Source organism: Hypanus sabinus, chromosome 23, assembly GCF_030144855.1.
Source record: "Hypanus sabinus isolate sHypSab1 chromosome 23, sHypSab1.hap1, whole genome shotgun sequence".
Taxonomy (NCBI): domain Eukaryota; kingdom Metazoa; phylum Chordata; class Chondrichthyes; order Myliobatiformes; family Dasyatidae; genus Hypanus; species Hypanus sabinus.
This window is the reverse complement of record NC_082728.1, coordinates 1,164,540-1,185,277: the sequence shown is the minus strand read 5'-3', so window position 1 is coordinate 1,185,277 and position 20,738 is coordinate 1,164,540. Positions and strand designations below refer to the sequence as shown.

The 20,738-nt window shown below is 44.8% G+C and overlaps 2 protein-coding genes across 3 annotated transcripts in view; both read right to left on the bottom strand.

Moving 5' to 3' along the window:
- trim25 (tripartite motif containing 25) overlaps positions 1 to 20,738 on the bottom strand; it is a 110,627-nt gene that overhangs the window by 76,674 nt on the left and 13,215 nt on the right. The gene's annotated exons all lie outside the window — the stretch shown is intronic.
- Positions 8,189 to 9,521, bottom strand: LOC132379865 (cold-inducible RNA-binding protein A-like). The gene has a single exon (XM_059948144.1). It carries the CDS (start codon positions 8,870 to 8,872, stop codon positions 8,585 to 8,587), a length of 288 nt encoding a protein of 95 aa, XP_059804127.1. The 5' UTR covers positions 8,873 to 9,521; the 3' UTR covers positions 8,189 to 8,584.

The following is a 20,738-nucleotide window of genomic DNA, read 5'->3' as shown; positions in this document are numbered from 1 at the left end:
TCCCGGGGAGAGAGGCAGGGCACCGTACAGACCTCCTCCCGGGGCGAGAGGCAGGGCACGGTACAGCTCCTCCCGGGGAGAGAGGCAGGGCACGGTACAGACCTCCTCCCGGGGAAAGAGGCAGGGCACGGTACAGACCTCCTCCCGGGGAGAGAGGCAGGACACGATACAGACCTCCTCCCGGGGCGAGAGGCAGGGCACAGTACAGACTTCCTCCCGGGGAGAGAGGCAGGGCACGATACAGACCTCCTCCCGGGGCGAGAGGCAGGGCACAGTACAGACTTCCTCCCGGGGAGAGAGGCAGGGCACGATACAGACCTCCTCCCGGGGAGAGAGGTAGGGCACGGTACAGACCTCCTCCCGGGGAGAGAGGCAGGGCACGGTACAGACCTCCTCCCGGGGAGAGAGGCAGGGCACCGTACAGACCTCCTCCCGGGGCGAGAGGCAGGGCACGGTACAGCTCCTCCCGGGGAGAGAGGCAGGGCACAGTACAGACCTCCTCCCGGGGAGAGAGGCAGGGCATAGTACAGACCTCCTCCCGGGGAGAGAGGCAGGGCACGGTACAGACCTCCTCCCGGGGAGAGAGGCAGGGCACGGTACAGACCTCCTCCCGGGGAGAGAGGTAGGGCACGGTACAGACTTCCTGCCGGGGAGAGAGGCAGGACACGATACTGACCTCCTCCCGGGGAGAGAGGCAGGGCACAGTACAGACCTCCTCCCGGGGAGAGAGGCAGGGCACGGTACAGACATCCTCCCGGGGAGAGAGGCAGGGCACGGTACAGACCTCCTCCCGGGGAGAGAGGCAGGGCACGGTACGGACCACCTCCCGGGGAGAGAGGCAGGGCGCGGTACGGACCTCCTCCCGGGGAGAGAGGCAGGGCACAGTACAGATTTCCTCCCGGGGAGAGAGGCAGGGCACAGTACAGACTTCCTCCCGGGGAGAGAGGCAGGGCACAGTACGGACCTCCTCCCGGGGAGAGAGGCAGGGCACGGTACAGACCTCCTCCCGGGGAGAGAGGCAGGGCACAGTACAGACCTCCTCCCGGGGAGAGAGGCAGGGCACGGTACAGACCTCCTCCCGGGGAGAGAGGCAGGGCACGGTTCAGACCTCCTCCTGGGGAGAGAGGCAGGGCACGGTACGACCTCCTCCCGGGGAGAGAGGCAGGGCACAGTACAGAATTCCTCCCGGGGAGAGAGGCAGGGCACGGTATTGACCTCCTCCCAGGGAGAGAGGCAGGGCACGGTACAGACCTCCTCCCAGGGAGAGAGGCAGGGCACGGTACACACCTCCTCGCAGGGAGAGAGGTAGGGCACGGTACACACCTCCTCCCAGGGAGAGAGGTAGAGCAAGGTACAGACCTCCTCCCAGGGAGAGAGGCAGGGCACAGGACGGACCTCCTCCCGGGGAGAGAGGCAGGGCACGGTACAGACCTCCTCCCGGGGAGAGAGGCAGGGCACGGTACAGACCTCCTCCCGGGGCGAGGCAGGGCACGGTACAGACCTCCTCCCGGGGAGAGAGGCAGCACAGGGCACAGTACGGACATCCTCCTGGGGAGTGGCTTTTACGTTGGCTTTGACAGCCATGGTTGTGTTATCCTGCCTTTGGAATACTTCCTGTTATACACTGCGCCTTCCGAATTGGTCCCAGAAACTCAAGCCATTGCTGTTCTGTCACCATCCCTGCTGGTATCCTCTTCCAATCAATCTAGCTGTAATAAATTCTGGTTCACTGCACAGCACCGAATCCAGAACAGCTGATTTCCTGATGGGTTCAACCACAAGCTGCTCTAACAAGCCATCTCAAGGGCATTCCACAAATTTCTCCTCTTAGGATTCAGCACCAACATGATTTTTCTCAATCTGCCTGCATATTGAAATCATCCATAACTATGAAATCATCCTTTTGACAAGACTTTTCCATCTCCTATTGTAAGTTGTACCTCACTTCCTGGCAATTTGGTGGCCTGTATACAACTCCTGTCAGGGTCTTTTTACCCTTGTGATTTCTTAGTGCCTATAAAATGTATTCACACCCCCCAGAAGTTTTTATGTTTTATTGTTTTACAACATTGAATCACAGTGAATTAAACTTGTTTTTCTTTATACTGATCAACATTAAAGACTTTTATGTCAAAGTGAAAACAGATTTCTGCGAAGTGATCCAAATTAATTACAAATATAAAACAAAAAATTATTGCAGAAGTATTCACTCCCTTTAATATGGCACACCAAATCATCACTGGAGCAGCCAATTGGTTTCAGAAGTCACATAATTAGTTAAATAGAGATCTGTTTTTGGAGATCTGTGTGCAGTCAAGGTGTTTCAACTGATTGTAGTAAAAATACACCTGTATCTGGAAAGTTCATCTGTTAGTGAGTCAGTATCCTGGCAAAAACTACACCATGAAGATAAAAGAATATGCCAAACAACTCCATTAAAAGGTTATTGAAAAGCACAAGTCAGGAGATGGATACAGGAAAATTTCCAAGTCACTGAATATCTCTAGGAGTACAGTTAAGTTAATAATCAAGAAATGGAAAGAATATGGCATAGATGTAAATCTGCCTAGAGCAGGCCATCCTCAAAAACTGAGTGACCATGCAAGAAGGGGACTAGTGAGGGAGGCCACGAGACCTATGACAACTCTAGGGGAGTTGCAAGCTTCAGTGACTGAAATGGGGGAGACTACGCAAATGACAACTGCTGCCCGGATGCTTCACCAGTCACAGCTTTATGGGAGAAACGAAAAGAAAAAGCCACCGTTGAAAAAAAAACTCACATGAAATCTCAGCTAGAGTTTGCCAGAAGTCATGTGGAGACTCAGTCAGCTGGAAGAAGATTCCATGGTCTGATGAAACCAAAATTGAACATTTTAGCCATCAAGCTAAACGCAATGTTTGGCATAAGCCAAACACCGCACATCATCAAAACACCATCCCTACCGTGAAGCATAGTGGTGGCTGCATCATGCTGTGGGGATGCTTCACTTCAGCAGGCCCCAGAAGGCTTGTGAAGGTAGAGGGTAAAATGAATGCAGCAAAATACAGGGAAATCCTGGAGGAAAACCTGATGCAGTCTGCAAGAGAACTGCGACTTGGGAGATTTGTTTTCCAGCAAGACAATGACCCCAAGCATAAAGCCAAAGCTACATGGGAATGGCTTAAAAACAACAAAGTTAATGTCCTGGAGTAGCCAAGTCACAAGTCCAGATTTCAATACAACTGAGAATTTGTGGCTGGTCTTGAAAGGGACTCATGCTCTCCAAGCAATCTGACAGAGCGTGAGCAGTTTTATAAAGAATGTGGAAAAAAATGCTATGTCCAGATGTGCAAAAGCCGATAGAGACCTATTCACACAGATTCAAGGCTGCAATTGCTGCCTATTAAATACTGACTTGATTGCATAATTACTCATGCCCTTCATTATTTTGTTTAATAACTAATAAATTTAGACCAATTTGTAGAGATCTCATTTTACTTTGACACAAAAGAGTCTTTTCTGTTGATCAGTGTCAAAAAAGTTAAATTAAATCCATTGTGATTCAATTTGTAAAACAATAAATCGTGCAAGCTTCCGGGGGGGGGGGGGGGGGGGAATACTTTTACCACTGTAACTCTACCCATAAATATTCCTCACTTTCCAATCCTATGTTACCTCTAAGGATTTTATTTCATTTTTTACCGACAGAGCCCCGCCCTACACTCTGCCTACCTGCCTGTCCTTTCAAAACTGTGTATCCTATAATCTTCTTTCAGCCACAATCTAGTGATGCCCACACCTCACCCACAAATTTTTGAATAGAAGGAGGACACTACTGTGGCTGACAAGTGAAGTCAGAGCCAAAGTAAAAGCAAAAGAGAGGGCATACAAGGAAGCCAAAGACAGTGGAAAGATAAAGGATTGGAAAACTTTTAAAAACTTACAGAAGGAAGGATAGGATGGGTAGGATGACTGAGGGGGTCCTGCGTAGTGAGTGCAGGGAGTTAGGTGTGAAGTTGAAGGGCAGGACCTCCAGGATAACAATCTCAGGATTGCTACCTGTGCCACGTGCGAGTGAAGCAAGGAACAGAAGGATTATACAGATTAATACGTGGCTGAGAGGATGGTGCAGGGGGGACGGCTTCAGGTTTTTAGATAATTGGGCTTTGTTCCAGGGAAGGTGGGATCTGTTCCGACGGGACGGTTTACACCTGAACTGGAGCGGTACTAACATTCTTGCAGGAAAGTTTGCTAGTGCTTCTCGGAGGGGGGTTTAAACTAAATTTGCAGGGGGCAGGGATCCAGAATGTGAGAGAGGATAGCGAGATGAAGAATAAAGGACAGGTGGGGATTACACAGTTCCGGAATATTAAGTGTGTAGTAGAGAAAGGTGAGGCGGAACAAGTGATAAGGAGGGCACATGTACAGAGGGATGGTCTGAAGAAACATGCAGTTAAATGTGCAGAAAGAATAAGTAAATTTAGGAAGGACAACAAAATTCAAGGGGCGTATAGTCCGATGGGAGTTCGGGGAGCTGGGTTAAGTACAATAGGCAGCGGTTTAAACAGAGAGGAGAAACGGGCTAAAAATTCTATATCTGAATGCACAAAGTGTCAGAAATAAGGCGGATGAGCTTGAAGCTCAGGTGCAAATGGGTAACATGATGTTGTTGGGATAACGGAGACATGGCTACAGGGAGATCAGACCTGGGAAATGAATGTACAAGGGTATATGTGCTATCATAGGGACAGAAATGTGGGCAGAGGGTTGGGGTGGCCCTGTTGGTGAGGAATGAGATTCAGTCCTTTGCAAGGGGGGACATAGGGTCAGGAGAAGTAGAGTCTGTGTGGATAGAACTGAGGAACAGTAAGGGCAAAAAGACCCTAATGGGTGTTGTCTACAGGCCACCAAACAGTAGCATGGATATTGGGTGCAATTTGAATAGGGAGTTAACATTGGCATGTGGCAAAGGTAATGTCGCAGTAGTTATGGGGGATTTCAACATGCAGGTGAACTGGGAGAATCAGGTTGGTGCTGGACCCCAGGATAGGGAGTTTGTAGAGTGCCTACGGGATGCATTCTTGGAACAGCTTGTACGAGAGCCGACCATGGACAAGGCTACTCTGGATTTAGTGTTGTGTAATGAACAGGATTTGATAAGTGATCTTGAAGTAAAGGAGCCATTAGGAGGTAGTGACCATAATATGATAAGTTTTTATCTGCAATTTGAGAAAGATAAGGGCAGATCGGAGGCGTCAGTGTTACAGTTGAACAAAGGAGACTATGGAGCCATGAGGGAGGAGCTGGCCAAAGTTAACTGGACAGATATCCTAGCAGAAAAGACAGTGGAACAGCAATGGCAGGTATTCTTGGGAATAATGCACAAGGTGCAAAATCAGTTCATTCCCCGGAGAAGGAAGAATTCAAAGGGGGGAAAGGGGCCACAGTGGTTGACAAAGGAAATCAAAGATTGCATAGCATTGAAAAAAAAAGGAAGTATGAAAGAGCTAAGGTGAGTGGGAAAACAGATGATTGGGAAATTTTTAAGGAACAACAGAACTTAACTAAAAAGGCAATATGGGGAGAAAAAATGAGGTACGAACGCAAGCTAGCCAGGAATATAAACAAGGATAGCAAAAGCCTTTTTTAGGTATGTGATGAGAAAGAAGATAGTTAAGAACAATGTTGGGCCCTTGAAGAATGAATTGGGTGAAATTGTTATGGGAAACAGAGAAATGGCAGAAGAACTTAATAAGTACTTTAGATCTGTCTTCATTAGGGAAGACACAAGCAATCTCCCAGATGTATGGATGGGCCAAGGACATAGGGTAACAGAGGAAATGAAACAGATTGACATTAGGAAGGTAACAGTGATGAGTAGACTGATGGGACTGAAGGGTTACGAATCCCCAGGTCCAGATGGTCTGCATCCTAGGGTACTAAAGGAGGTGGCCCTGGAAATTGTGGATGCATTGGTAATCATTTTCCAATGTTCCTTAGATTCAGGATCAGTTCCTGAGGATTGGAGAATGGCTAATGTTATCCCACTTTTTAAGAAAGGAGGGAGGGAGAAAACAGAGAACTATCGTCCTGTCAGCCTAACATCAGTAGTGGGGAAGACGCTAGTCCATTATTAAAGATGAAATAGTGGCATATCTAGATAGCAGTGATAGGATTGGGCCGAGCCAGCATGAATTTACCAAGGGCAAATCATGCTTGACTAATCTATTGGAGTTTTTCGAGGATGTAACCAGGAAGTTAGACAAGGGAGATCCAGTGGATGTAATGTACCTCGATTTTCAGAAGACATTTGATAAGGTCCCACATAGGAGATTGGTGGGTAAAATCAGAGCTCATGGCATTGGGGGGAAGATATTGACATGGATAGAAAACTGGTTGGCAGATAGAAAGCAAAGGGTAACGGTGAATGGGTGTTTCTTGGAATGGCAGGTGGTGACTAGTGGGGTGCCACAGGGCTCGGTATTGGGACCACAGCTGTTTACGATTTACATCAACGATTTAGATGAAGGCATTAAGAATAACATCAGCAAATTTGCTGATGATACTAAGCTGGGTGGCAGTGTGACATGTGATGAGGATGTTAGGCGAATTCAGGGTGACTTGGATAGGCTGAGTGAGTGGGCAGATACTTGGCAGATGATGTTTAATGTGAATAAGTGTGAGGTTATCCACTTTGTGAGTAAGAACAGGAAGGCAGATTATCATCTGAACGGTGTAAAGTTAGGTAAGGGAGAAATACAAAGAGATCTAGGAGTCCTTGTTCATCAATCACTGAAGGTAAATGAGCAAGTGCAGCAGGTAGTGAAGAAGGCTAATGGAATGTTGGCCTTTATTGCAAAGGGAATTGAGCACAAGAGCAAGGAAATCCTCTTGCATTTGTACAGGGCCCTGGTGAGACCACACCTGGAGTGTTGTGTACAGTTTTGGTCTCCAGGGTTAAGGAAGGACATCCTGGCTGTAGAGGAAGTGCAGCATAGATTCACAAGGTTAATTCCTGGGATGTCCGGACTGTCTTACGCAGAGAGGTTAGAGAGACTGGGCTTAGTTATGGCAAAGTTATGTCCCATGGTAGGGGAGTCTAGGACAACAGGGCACGACTTCAGGATTGAAGGACGTCCACTTAGAACAGAGATGTGGAGAAATTACTTTAGTCAGAGGGTGGCAAATCTGTGAAATTTGTTGCCACGAGCAGCTGTGGTAGCCAAGTCAATGGGTGCATTTAAAGCAGAGAACAGATAGGTTCTTGATTAGCCAGGGCATCAAAGAGTATGGGGAGAAGGAGGGGAGTGGAGATGACTGGAAGAATTGGATCAGCCCATGATTGAATGGCGGAGCAGACTCAATGGACCGAATGGCCTACTTCTGCTTCTATATTTTACGGTCTTAAATCACTAAATGTGCTACATGTCCGTATACTGCTTGCATTCCAATACAGCACCTTCAGTCCTAAGTTTGATTATCCTCCTTTTACTTGACAATTCATCCTGCAGATTGCAATCTTGCTAGCAATCTCACTACGCACTGCCTCTATTTGTAAACAAACTGGCAATCCTCAAAACTATCACTCCGGTTTCCATCTCTCTGCCTAATTAGTTTAAACCTCCCCAACACCTCTGGGCAAACCCGGGCAAATCACTGCAAAGTTCGCAGATACGATCGCACAGTAGATGGAGGTGGTCTCACAGTCTTAGTCTTGTGGAGAGAGAAGCCCCAGAGTACCTGGACTGGCATTTAAATTGTCCCAACCTCATACTAGGGCCCGGGCCCCCTTGTCAGCAAATCGGTCCAGGCCTAGATTTTGCTGCTGAAGGAGCCGTTCTTGACTTCTCCAATTCAGTTCAGTGTTTAGAGTGTTCCATCTTCGTACCCAGGTTAGTTGGATGGGCATTGGAACTCCAACTCCAGCTGTGCACCAACAGGGCACATCCCACAAACTTGCTTTGCCTTCACTTGCTTCTTAGAACCATAGAACACTACAGCACAGTACAGGCCCTTCAGCCCTCCATGTTGTGCCGACCCATATAATCCTTAAGAAAAAGTACTAAACCCACACTACCCTATAACCCTGCATTTTTCTTTCATCCATGTGTCTGTCCAGGACGCTCTTAAATAGCCCTAATGTTTTAGCCTCCACCACCATCCCTGGCAAGTCATTCCAGGCACTCACAACCCTCTGTGTAAAAAACTTACCCCTGATGTCTCCCCTAAACTTTCCTCCCTTAATTTGGTACATATGCCCTCTGGTGTTTGCTATTGGTGCCCTGGGAAACTGGTACTGACTATCCACCCTATCTATGCCTCTCATAATCTTGTAGACCTCTATCAAGTCCCCTCTCATTCTTCTACGCTCCAAAGAGAAAAGTCCCAGCTCTGCTAACCTTGCTTCATATGACTTGTTCTCCAAACCAGGCAACATCCTGGTAAATCTCCTCTGCACCCTCTCCATAGCTTCCACATCCTTCCTATAATGAGGTGACCAGAACTGAACACAATAAAACGGGAGTAGCCATCATGGCAGTAGACGTTGTCCCTTGAGTCACACTGCCGGGCGCCGTATCCACCACCTCGCCTGCGGCCATAACTTCATCCTCCTCCGCCATAGCCACCGACGCATCCCAACTTCTTCTCAGCGTGGTCCACCTGGAGCTGGCAGCTGTCCAGAGACTTGCCATTCATTGCCTGTTTTGCATCGTGGGCATCACACAGGTTCTCAAAGGTGATGAAGCTGAAGCCACAGGACGTTTGGGTGTCGCTGTCCTTGATAAAGCGCACCTCGGAGATCTGCCCGTTCTTGCAGAACACCTCCTCCAGCACCTGCTGATCCGTCTCAAAGTTGAGGCCGCCAATGAGTAACTTTCCTTCCTCAGACATGGTGCTGATGCGTGCTCTCTCCACCTCTCAGTCTGCCCCTTCGGCGGCGGCTGCTGCTCGACATTGCTTGCAGTGATAGTTTACCACAATTTACTTCAAAAAAAGTGTCATAATAGTTTTTAATCGAATTCCTTTGCTTTGAACTACTCGTAAGCTGTCGCATGTCTTTGGTGGAGCCATATTAAACCGAACATTCTAACCCTTGATATTGAAACAGTTCTCAAGATACCAAATGCCTTCACATAAAGTGCCTTCATCAGCATAAGAGCTGGTGATCCCTTGTTTGTGAAATAGTCAGCTAGTTGTTCCTTTGCAGTTGACCATAGTATGTGATGAATTTTCTGTGCTTGGACTAGTTTCATGATGCTGATTACCTCTAGACGAAGCTTCTTCTCTGTCGCTAACTTGGTGGATTTGATGGCATTAACCACAGTAGCTGTCTGTGACACAAGTTATTCGTAGAGTGGTGTTCTTTGCATCAACATGGGCAAGCTCAGTATAGAGTATGGCCAAATAAATGACATTGTTAATACCATCAGAAATTGCAAGGGTTTCTTCTGCCAGCATACAATGTACAACTCTTCAAATCCTTTTTGACTGCCAAAAGAGGTGAAAATCTTCCCTCTTCTCCAATCAGCATAATAAAATGTCCCCGTTGAGTACCCCCATCAGTGAGATTTTCATGTGGAAGACGAGCCTCAGTGAGTCATCTTGTCCAAGCTGTTGAAACTTCAAGACTACTTTTTCAGATTGAATTCTGTGCACTATCTTGTTTGCCTCATGTAAAATTTGTACTGTGCTGGATGCCAAGTTGCAGGCATCAAACATGTTGTTAGATTTCCTCTGCTTTGCTACCCACAGAATCGTCCTATCTTTGACCTGAGTTGCTTAACTTCAGCTTCACTGAAGGGTACATCCCATTGTGTGGCACATGAGAATTCCATGCGGATTGGCTGAAGATTCCTAATGTAGCTTTCTTGGTGCAGCTACATCAGCAAGGATATCTATCCCTACAAAGCAGAATCTGTCATGCTCTTCGTGTCCAAGCTGACTTTAGCTGAGAGGTAACTATTGTGGCAAAATGTTGTGAGCTCCCCACATGAACTAATCTACATGACAGGCATGTACTCCAATCACATGACATTCTGAAAAGGCCAGCTGGATCCACTTGTGACATCTTTCCACCTGTTTTCAACAGTTCCTTGACTCTTCAATACCAATAAAGTGATGCATCTGCTAGACCACACACAGAGTTTCCAGAGTTCCTTCACTTCTGGATTCATGCAGGGGTTGAATGTAAATTCAGGTGACAGCTCCATTCCCTGTAAGAATGTGGATTTTATGTCCGTGGAATGGAGTTGACAATGCTTTTAACATATCACTGTGAGAAGTAGTTGCAGAGACTCTGATGCACTTGTGGTGAGTCTTTTTGGAGTTTTTTTATGTTCAGTTCCTCAAAACTTCCAGCATCCAGGTGTACTTTTGGTGTGATTCCTGTTGGGGATTCCTTCCAGGTGCACACCCATCTTGTAGACACCATCTTTTGGCCAATGTCTCTGACTTCAAACACTCCAAAATTTCTCTAACTATTGAGTTCATCCTGTTTTGCAGCTTCAAATTACACCTTGATTACCGGGACATTTTCATCTTGACATTTATCAGATGGTTCAGCCCAATCTATACTTGTTTGAAGTCTGTCTACACGTGACATGTCAACTGACCCTGCAGTGCCAGTGACTGTGACTGGTTCTAGATAATTCAAATTGTACCAACTTTTGTTTCTCCCACTGGTTTTACCTGCTTGTCTTAAAACTTCAGATTTGTATGAGATACCAATGTCTTGGTCTACAAATCTCAGTTTGTCATGTTTTAAGACAAACTTCCATGTTGTCTTTGCATTTGTGATGATTCCTGTTCAAGTAAGTCTGTTGAGTTCACAACTGCATTCTCTTCAGCACTGTCTGTGCCACTGCTGGTCCTCAGCACTATTGGTGCTATGCGACGCCGTATCAAGTAAGTGCTGTTCATGTTTTGTATCATTCTCCATCAAGCTCTGATGGTCTTCAGTTTGTGGTTTACATTGTCTGGAATCAACTTCATGTATGTACCTCCATGTCTCACTAATAACACAACTCCACCCTAATCAATGATAGCTCCAGGACCTTTCCATTCTCTACAGCCTGCTCTTTGTCCCCATCTCATATTCCTCATCTGTAGGACAGAGCTGTGCCCCTCAGCGCTCTTCAAATTCTCTCTGAACACTCTGCTTCAATAAAAGCCTTCCTTGATGCATACAATGCTGAAATATTTCCCAGCCCATTCATTCCTTATAATACCCTCTAGAGCAGGTGGCTGTCAGCCAGTACAGAGGGAAGGTTTGGATTCCGAGAGAACATTAAGTTGATATGGGCAGCAGCCACGTACATTGTGCATGCTCCAGAAGCCCATTAGACTATATGCTGCTGTTTCAATGTTAAAGTTTTCCACCATATCTTTGAATTCATTATTAAATTCACTTCTATTATCAGTGAATATTTTGTGAGGTGGGCCTTACACACTTATCCAGGAATGGATGAAGTTTTTTCTTATACTATCTTCAAGGGTTTCTTTGTGTTTACAACGCTACCAGCAATGAAACTTGGAAAAAATAGTCTGCATCTTTGTTTCGTGAACTACTGAGCAGTTTCTGCAGTCAAAGCGTTTCCTAACTGCATGTGAAGCTTGAGGACCACTTTACATTTCTCATCTGAGGTCATGTTCTCTGTGACATTTAGTACCTCATTCGCACATTGATTCTTAGTAATGTCTTTATCAGAATTAAATTTAATATAACTAGCCGAGGTCATGAAATTTGTTAATTTTGCGGCAGCAGTACAAAGCAATACATGATAATATAAAAGAAAAAAGCTAAATGTATTATGTATAAGGTAATTAAATTAAATAAGTAGCGCAAAAACAGTGTTCATGGAGTCAATGTCCATTCAGAAACCAGATGGCGGAGGGGAAGAAGCTGGTCCTGAATCACTGAGTGTGTGCCTTCAGGCTTCTTTACTTCTTTCTTGATAGTAACAATGAGAAGAGGACATGTCCTAAGTGGTAGGGGTCCTTAATGATGGACATCAGCTTTTTGAGGCATCGCTCCATGAAGATGTCTTGGATAAAAAGGAGGCTGGTGCCCAAGAAGGAGCTGACTAATTTTACAACTCTGTAGCTTACTTCAATCTTGTGCAGTAGCCCCTCCATACCAGACGGTGATGCAGCCAGTTAGAATGCTCTCCACAGTACATCTGTAGAAATTTGAGTGTTTTAAGTGACATACCAAATCTCCTCAAACTCTTTCTTGCCTTCTTTATAACTGCATTAATATGTTGGGATCAGGTTTGGTCCTCAGATATTAACACTCAGGAACTTGAAATTGTTCACTCTCCCCACCTCTGAGAGTACGGGTGTATGTTCCCTCATCTTACCCTTTCTGAAGTCCACAATCAGCTCTTTGGTCTTACTAACCTTGAGTGCAAAGTTGTAGCTGCGACATCACTCAACTAGCTGGTATATCTTGCTCCTGTATGCCCTCTCATCACCATCTGAGATTCACACAGACTTCTAGAATGTCCAGAGCTTGAGACAGTGAATGTTGAAACATCACTGCTTGGTCATTCTCCATGTCCAGTACTGAACCCCCCCCACCCTGCTTTCTTTATGGACGTTTTACTCAAGGGCAATGGAATGTTCACTGGTACCACCTCTGTTTCAATGTAACATTTTGTTATCTCTATTTTTGTGGGAACTTTCACTCTTTTGGTAGATTGTACAACCTTTCCATCTCCAGATGTGAATGCTTTGTTACTGGGTGTATTTGTGTTCACCAGTTTATGCACTTCATTCTGGTTTAGTTCACTTACGTAGCTATCAGTTATTTTTTCCCAAACACTTCATGTGCATGCTGTATCAATAACAGCATATCCTATAGATCCTATTGTCAAAATTTCTGCATCAGACATGAGTGATGCCTTTGCAAACAATGTTATACAGCACTCTTCTACATCTTCAGATGTTCTTCAATTATCTTAACGTCTGGTTCTGTGTGGAAAGTTTTTGTCCAGTGGCAAATTCTCTGACAAACAGCACATTTTAATCACCTTCCGCAGTTGACTAGTGGATTTGTGCCAGGTAATTATGCCCTTGTCTGGTCACTCGCTATTCTCTCATATCTGCTCGGTGAAATATGCCATTTCCTGACCCAAATTAATGCCAACTGTTGTCTTGGCAGCCTTCTCTCCAAAAATCCTCTTCACTGTCGATTTCATAGATGCAAATATAAGTTAAAGTTAGCTGTCTGTCCTTTAGACAATCAGTATCCAACAATTTAAAAGCTAATCCTGCAACAGGAAGTTCCATTTTGTATTTATGTATGCAACTGTACTTTTGTTCAAAATCAATATATTCAGCCGTATTTATAGAACTCTCTCTGGAAATTTTACTGAAGTCTGAATATGCCTCATAAATCCAATTCTTTTCTTCCTTCAGAAAAACCAAGTCAAGTGCATTATTCGCGTAGTCATACCGTCATCGTTGTTCAAGTTTTCCACTGATATTCCCATCGCAGTCTCTCTTACTCTTCCCAAAAATGACAGTACAACTGCTTCTTCTTCTTGAGCTCCATAACATGAATCCATATTCCAATTTCATTTCTCCAGTTTTTGTAAGGCTTGCTCTCATCGAATGTTGGTGGGATCCTATAGGTGGTAACCATCCTCTGCTACCAATGTTAATGTTCAACCAACAAAGTCAAGATGTTCTTTCATTATAACAACTTTACTCTCTCCATTTAGTTAGTACATAAGGCTGCCATTTTCTTACCAACCATACCCCTGCCCCCACCGTGATCCTCGTGCGCATGCCCATATGGGGAAAGTGAACATTCCAACTACATGCTTACATTGCCCAAATGAGCAGAACTCAACAAGCATCATTGGAAAGGCAGATGAGCTCAGGGCATAGATAAATGAAAAAATGACATTGTAGCCAGTAGTGATACTTGGTTGCAGAATGGGTAGGACTAGAAACTCAATATTCTGGGGTTCCATTGTTTTAGATGAGAAAGAGTAGTAGAGATTAATGAAGGAGGGGTGGCGATACTAGCCAGGGAAAATGTCATGGCATTCCTCCGTCAGGCCAGACTGAAGAATTTAGCTAGTGAGACTTTATGGGTAGAACTGAAAAGTAAGAAAGATCTAACCACATTAATGGGGCTGTATCACAGTCCACCCAACTGTCAGGGATTTAGAGGAACATATTTGTAGATCGCAGACTGTTAAAAGACTAGATGGGAAAGAGTTTGTCAAATGTACTCAGGAAAGTTTCCTTAATCAGTATGTACAAGTCCCAATGAGAGAGTGAGATACTTGATCTGCTATTGGGAAATGAGACAGGGCAGGTGACAGAAGTTTGTATAGAGGAACATTTTGTATCCAGTGATCACAAAACCATTTGTTTCAAAGTAAATATGCAAAAAGATAAAGTCTGGTCTGTGGGATGAGATTCTAATTTGGAGAAAGGCCAATTTTAATGGCATCAGAAAGGATCTAGCAAGTGTAGATTGGGACAGGCTGTTTCTGGTAAATGTGTATTTAGTAAAGAGGAGGCCTTCAAAAGTCACATTTTGAGAGTACAAAGCTTTAATGTGCCTGTCAGAATAAAAGGTAAAGATCACATTTTTAAAGAACCTTGGTTTGCAAGAGATATTGAGGCCCTGGTTAAGAAGAAAAAAGGAGGTGCATAGCAGATATAGGCAAGTAGGCAAGTAGGCAAGAAAAGCAAAAGAACACTCAAAAAATGAAGTCAGAATGGCCAAAAGAAGGCACAAGGTTCCCATAGCAGACACGGTGAAGGAGAATTTTAAGAGATTCTACAGATATATTAAGAGAAAAAGGATTACAAGGGAGAAAATTGGTCCTATGGAAGATCAGAATGGTAATTCATGTGTGAACTCTAAACAGATGGGTGAGATCTTAAATTAATTCTTTGCATCTGTATTTACTCAGGAGACAGACACAGGGTCTATAGAAATGAGGGAAAGCGGCATCAACTTCATGGACCATATACAACTTACAGGGGATGTGGTGAATGCTATCCTGAGGCAAATTAGGTTGGATAAATCCCTAGGGCCTGACAAAGTGTTCTCCTGGACCCTGTGGGAGACAAGTGAAGAAAATGCTGGAGCCCTAGCAGAAATATTTAAATCACTTTAGCGACAGGTGAGGTATCAGAGAATTGGAGGATAGCCAATGTTCTTCTGCTGTTTAAGAAAGGCTCTGAAAATTAACTAGGAAATTATTGGCTGGTGAGCCTGACATCAGTAATGGGAAAGTTACTAGAAGGTATCCTAAGAGACAAGAGTACTTGGATAGACATGGACTAACTAGGGATAGTCAGTATGGCTTCATGCATGGTTGGTTGTGTCTCACCATCTTCAAGGAAGTTACCAGGAAAATTGATGAAGGCAAGGTAATGAATGTTGTCCTCATGGATTTTAGGAAGGAATTTGACAAGATCCTGCATGGAGGTTGGTCAAGAAGATTCAGTTACTCGGCATTCAGAAGGACCTAAATCAGCGTTGTACCATACAGATAGAATCACTGGTGATGGGCCAGACCCGGGCTGCAAAGTTTGAAGATCAGAATATAGAGATAACTTGTCAGCTAATGAAGCTACAGCATTATGCACTGTGCACTGTTCACAGATTGATCCTATTAAGGTTCAAGATTTAATGCTGGGGGTGGGGGGCGATGATCCTAATGTGGGACTGAGTGATGGGGATATCTGACTGGATGATGAAACTGAATGACCCCTCAAAATGATTGCCCTCTCCCCTGTGTATCCAAAACAGTGCAGGCCAGGGCAGTGACCACCCACCATGGAGGGGCATTGCCCTGCGTCTTCTTCTTCCCACAAGAGGATGAGGAGGATTAGGAATGTGTGGGAGATGGTACAATGGGCCCCTTTGAGACAACAGAGATAAGGGAGTTCTCTGCTAAAGAATGAACTAGAAGCCTGGGGAGTCTCTGGCAGTGTGGTTATTGTGGATATGGGATGAGGTGGGGTACCAGTGTGATCCTACCTAACAGAGATGTGAGTGCTTTAGGGAGGCTATCATCCCAACACATGATCAACAATGCCCTGAGAACACTACTTGCTTCTCCTGAGCACTTGGCATCACTATAGGATCGAATAGTAGCAGCGGTTCAGTTCTCTCTCTGAATGGAATTTAATACTCCAAGCAGAATGGAACACAGTGGAAGGGGCAAAAGTTCTCCACCAGTGGGCTTTTATCACAGAATTACGGTATATAGTGATAGTGATAACCCGTCAGAGGATGTTGAATTAACCTCTGGAATGACAGGACATGACATTACGTTGCCAGATTCCCAAATAACAGGGGTAGCACTGTCTTTAATAGCACCAGCTGCTGATCGTACAGCAATCCAATTATTACACAGTTTACTCTATGTAGAAAGGAATAAACTTAGCCAGGTACAGAAGTTGGATAAACAGACAGAGAGTGGAGGATCCTGCATGTCCTGTAAAGAAATGATTTTAAGCATTGCTCAAAGTTAGGGTTCCCGAGGAGCAGGTAAATGGGGTTCCCACTCCCACCTTCTATGCAATATGGAGGGAGCACTGCCAATGAAAGCGAGAAAGGGAGGCCGTTAAGGAGGAATAAGGGCTCCTTTTGTCCTCTGCCAGGTTCCTTGCAATCCACTCAGGATTCTCTACAAAGGGCCAAGGCTGACCTTCGGCAGCAGTGAGAATTGGAGGTTGGTTAGCGCCTTCGTGCCTCATCGGTGTAGGGAGGGCGAGTGTCATTCCCTGTAAATAACATGAATGATTTGAATGCGGAGAAATGTGCGAGGTCTGGCCACACGAGTCAGTTTCGTATGTGTGTGTGCATGAGAGAGAGCACAAAGACTGTTTCAAGAGGCTGCACATCAGTGTGTTAATGTGTCAGCAGTCCACACCCAGTTTTTTTTTCTTCTTCTTGGTTCTTCAAAAAACGTGTAAAAGTTTTCACTGTGGGAATTAACTGTTTATTCTAAGTTTTGCAGTTATTTGTGGAAGGTTCTGAGAGAAGAACAGTATACTCATGGATTTTTGTGTTTTGTCTTGTCTATTTGTTTTTCATGGAATTGAGTTTTAGAGAAACCCAGATTCTACACTGGCATTGTGTAATCTAGGTTGAGATGGAAATTTGTGCATTTCTATTCCAGAGATGAGATACCAATGTTACAAAGTGAAATGGGCATTCAGGGAAGTTGCTCTTTGGTAGGCAGTTAAATTGGAAATTTGAAATTAACAATTTTAGAACGATTAGAATGTTTGGGGAGCAATCCTAAAAGTTGCCTTTACTAACAAGACTGCTTTCTTATACAGTACTGGGTATTGGACATCGTGTTTTATACTGCATGTAGTTTAGTGGGGATTGAGGATACTACAAGTAGGATAGATAAATGGATGCAGTGGATGTTGTATACAGGCAGTTCCCAGGTTATGCACGAGTTCTGTTCCTGAGCCCATCTTTAAGTCGGATTTGTACGCAAGTCAGAACAAGTACAGCGGATATTATTTAGCGTCAGTTAGTCAAACGTTTGTCTTAGTATATAGTATATATTTTACCTTTCTATGCATATAAAACACTTAAGAAACATATGTATTCCAATAATTAAACCACTGCGTTGCTTAGTAATAATTGTAGCTTTCATCGGGGCAAGGCCTTTATGCTCCATTATTCTCATTTTATCCCTTTTCCTTTAAAATTGTTCCGATTGTTGACCGACTGTAGCCTAACACTTTTCCAATGACCGATGGCGTTTCACCTCTTTCCAAACACTTTATCATTTCCACTTTATTTTCAATCCCGCCAATGGAACAGAAACACTGCGGGCGGTGACTCCTGACCTGTACCGGCTCCCGAGGTCCGCTGGGTCCTAAGGACCACAGCACTAAATTCCCGGAGTCCTAAACTGCACTGCACTGAGACAGGTTAAATGGGACAAGTGGAGGCTGTGCTGGGTTTGGTTATTTGATCCTCCACAATATTCCACGTGAGAATTTAAACTGGAGGTTGCAGTGTTTTTTTTTACGAGGTCGAGTTGCGAACTCGACATCAACCCAGCACGGATGGTACAGGAGTCACTGGATCGACATCAACCCGGCACGGGAGCGATCTGTCACTAAATCGAACTCAGGAACCTCCGTTCTCTAGCCCGGTGCTGATCTGACTGCGCCACCAGCTGACCGGAATGGGGGGGGGGGGGGGTCAGGGTGAATCATACTAAGAAAATTTTAAGCCAAATACAAAGTTAAACACTCAACAGTATCAACAGCAACGACTTAAAATGGCCGACTGCGTCGCAATCCGACTTAAAATGGCAGAGGGTGTTCTTCCTCGGTTCGTAAGTACGAGTTGTCCATAAGTTGGACATTCGTAAGTACTAGTTGTCCGTAAGTCAGACGTTCGTAACTCGGGGACTACCTGTATTTGGACTTTCAGAAGCCCTTTGACAAGGTGCTACACATTAGGCTGCTTACCAAGTTAAGAGCCCATGGTATTACAGGTAAGTTACTAACATGGTTAGAGCATTGGCTGATTGGTAGGAGGCAGCGAGTGGGAATAAAAGGATCCTTTTCTGGTTGGCTGCCAGTGACTAGTGGTGTTCTGCAGGGCCGGTGTTGAAATGCTTTCTTCTTATGCTGTGTATAAATGATTTGGATGATGGAATAGATGGCTTTGTTGCCAAGACTGCAGATGATACGGAGATTGGTGGGGGGGACAGGCAGTATTGAGGAAACAGGTAGGATGCAGAAGGACTTAGACAGATTAGAGAATGGGCAAGAAAGTGGCAAATGAAATATAATGTTGGAAAATGCATGGTCATGCACTTCGGTAGTAGAAATAAATAAGCAGACTATTTTCTAAATGGATAGAAAATCCATGAATCTGAGATGCAGAGGACTTGGGAGTCCTCCTTGTGCAGAGCACGCTGAAGCTTAACTTTCAGGTTGAGTTGGTGGTTAGCATTCATTTCAAGAGGTCTAGAATATAAGACCAAGGAGGTGATGCTGAGGCTTTATAGATGTGCTGGCATTTGAAAGGGTCCAAAGGAAGGTTCACAAAGATGATTCCAGGAATGAAAGGGTTATCATACAGGGAGCGTTTAATAGCTCCGGGTCTGTACTCGCTGGGATTCAGAAGGATGAGGGGGGAATCTCATTGGAACTTTTCAAATGCTGAAAGACCTAGACAGAATAGATGTGGAAAGGATGTTTCCCATGGTGGGAGAGTCTAGGACAAGAGGGCACAGGATAGAGGGGCACCCTTTCAAAACAGAGATGTAGAGAAATTTCTTTAGCCAAAGGGTGGTGAATTTCTGGGATTTGTTGTCACATGTACCTGTGGAGGCCAAGTCATTGGGTGTAATTATAGCACAGATTGATAGGTTCTTGATTGGACATGGCACCAAAGGCCCCACGTGTTCAGATCTAGTCGCCTCACTACAATAAGGATGTGGATACTATAGAGAGCATGCAGAGGAGATACAGAATCAAAATCAGAATCAGGTTTATTATCAGTGGCATGTGACATTAAATTTGTTAACTTAGCAGCAACATTTCAATGCAATACGATGAGAGGTAACCTGATAGAGATGTATAAGATGATGAGAGGCATTGATCGTATGGATAGTTAGAGCCTTATCCCAGGGCTGAAATGGCTAACACAAGGGGGCATAGTTTTAAGGTGCTTGGAAATAGCTACCGAATGGATGTCACGGGTAGGTTTTTCACACAGAGAGTGGTAGGTGCGTGGAATGCACTGCTGGTGGCAGTGGTGGAAGCGGATACAATAGGGTCTTTTAACAGCCCCTTAGATAAGTACATGGAGCTTAGAAAAATAGAGGGCTATGCGCTAGGGAAATTCTAGGCAGTTTCTAGAGAAGGTTGCATGGTCGGGATGATATTGTGGGCCGAAGGGCCTGTAATGTGCTGTAGATTTCTATGTTCTATGCTTGCAAATAAATAATTAATACCTTATTTGCAATCTGTTTTTTTTTAAATCACTTAACAAACACATTAACCTACGTCAATATTACATATGGTAAACCTCTCATTCTTGGAATCATTCTGCAAACCTCCTCCGAACCTTCTCCTATGACAGCCCATCCCCTCCAAGGTAGGGGACAAAAACCAGTCACAAAACTCCAAGTGAGACCTAACCAGTACACCTATCCTTGTTATATGGGTCTTCAGACTATGCAGATTCACAGTTATGCGAAGAAACTATTTCTACCAATGTCTCCTTATATGCGTCCAGAACTCACAATTATGCGAGGAGCACCGCTTTCCCGCCAATACAAGTCACATGCGCGCACCTCACAGTCTCACTCCCGCCAGTCTCGCATTGGTTTTGGTAAGGTGTGGATGTGCGATTTTGCGCTCTTAAGCTTCTGTTGGTTTTACCTATGGTGCAGCGATTTTGTGCTTGAAATGTTTAACTATGCCTCCTAAGCGTCCGATATCATGTCCTGGACCATCAGCCGAGTGGCAGAGAACTGCTTTAACACTTGAAAGAAAGTTAGAAATTATAAACAGCGCAGCATCAGGTGAAGGTAACACAGCTCTGGGACGCTACTGCCTGGAACAGAATCTTGCCTTTAAAGTTCTTTTGTTGCTTGACAATGCACCAGCCCATCCTAAAACATTTGGACAGCTTTCATCCTAACATAACAGTACATTTCCTGCCGCCTAACACAACATCGCTGATTCAATCATTCGACCAAGGCGTGATCCACATTCAAGGCGAACTGTCTCT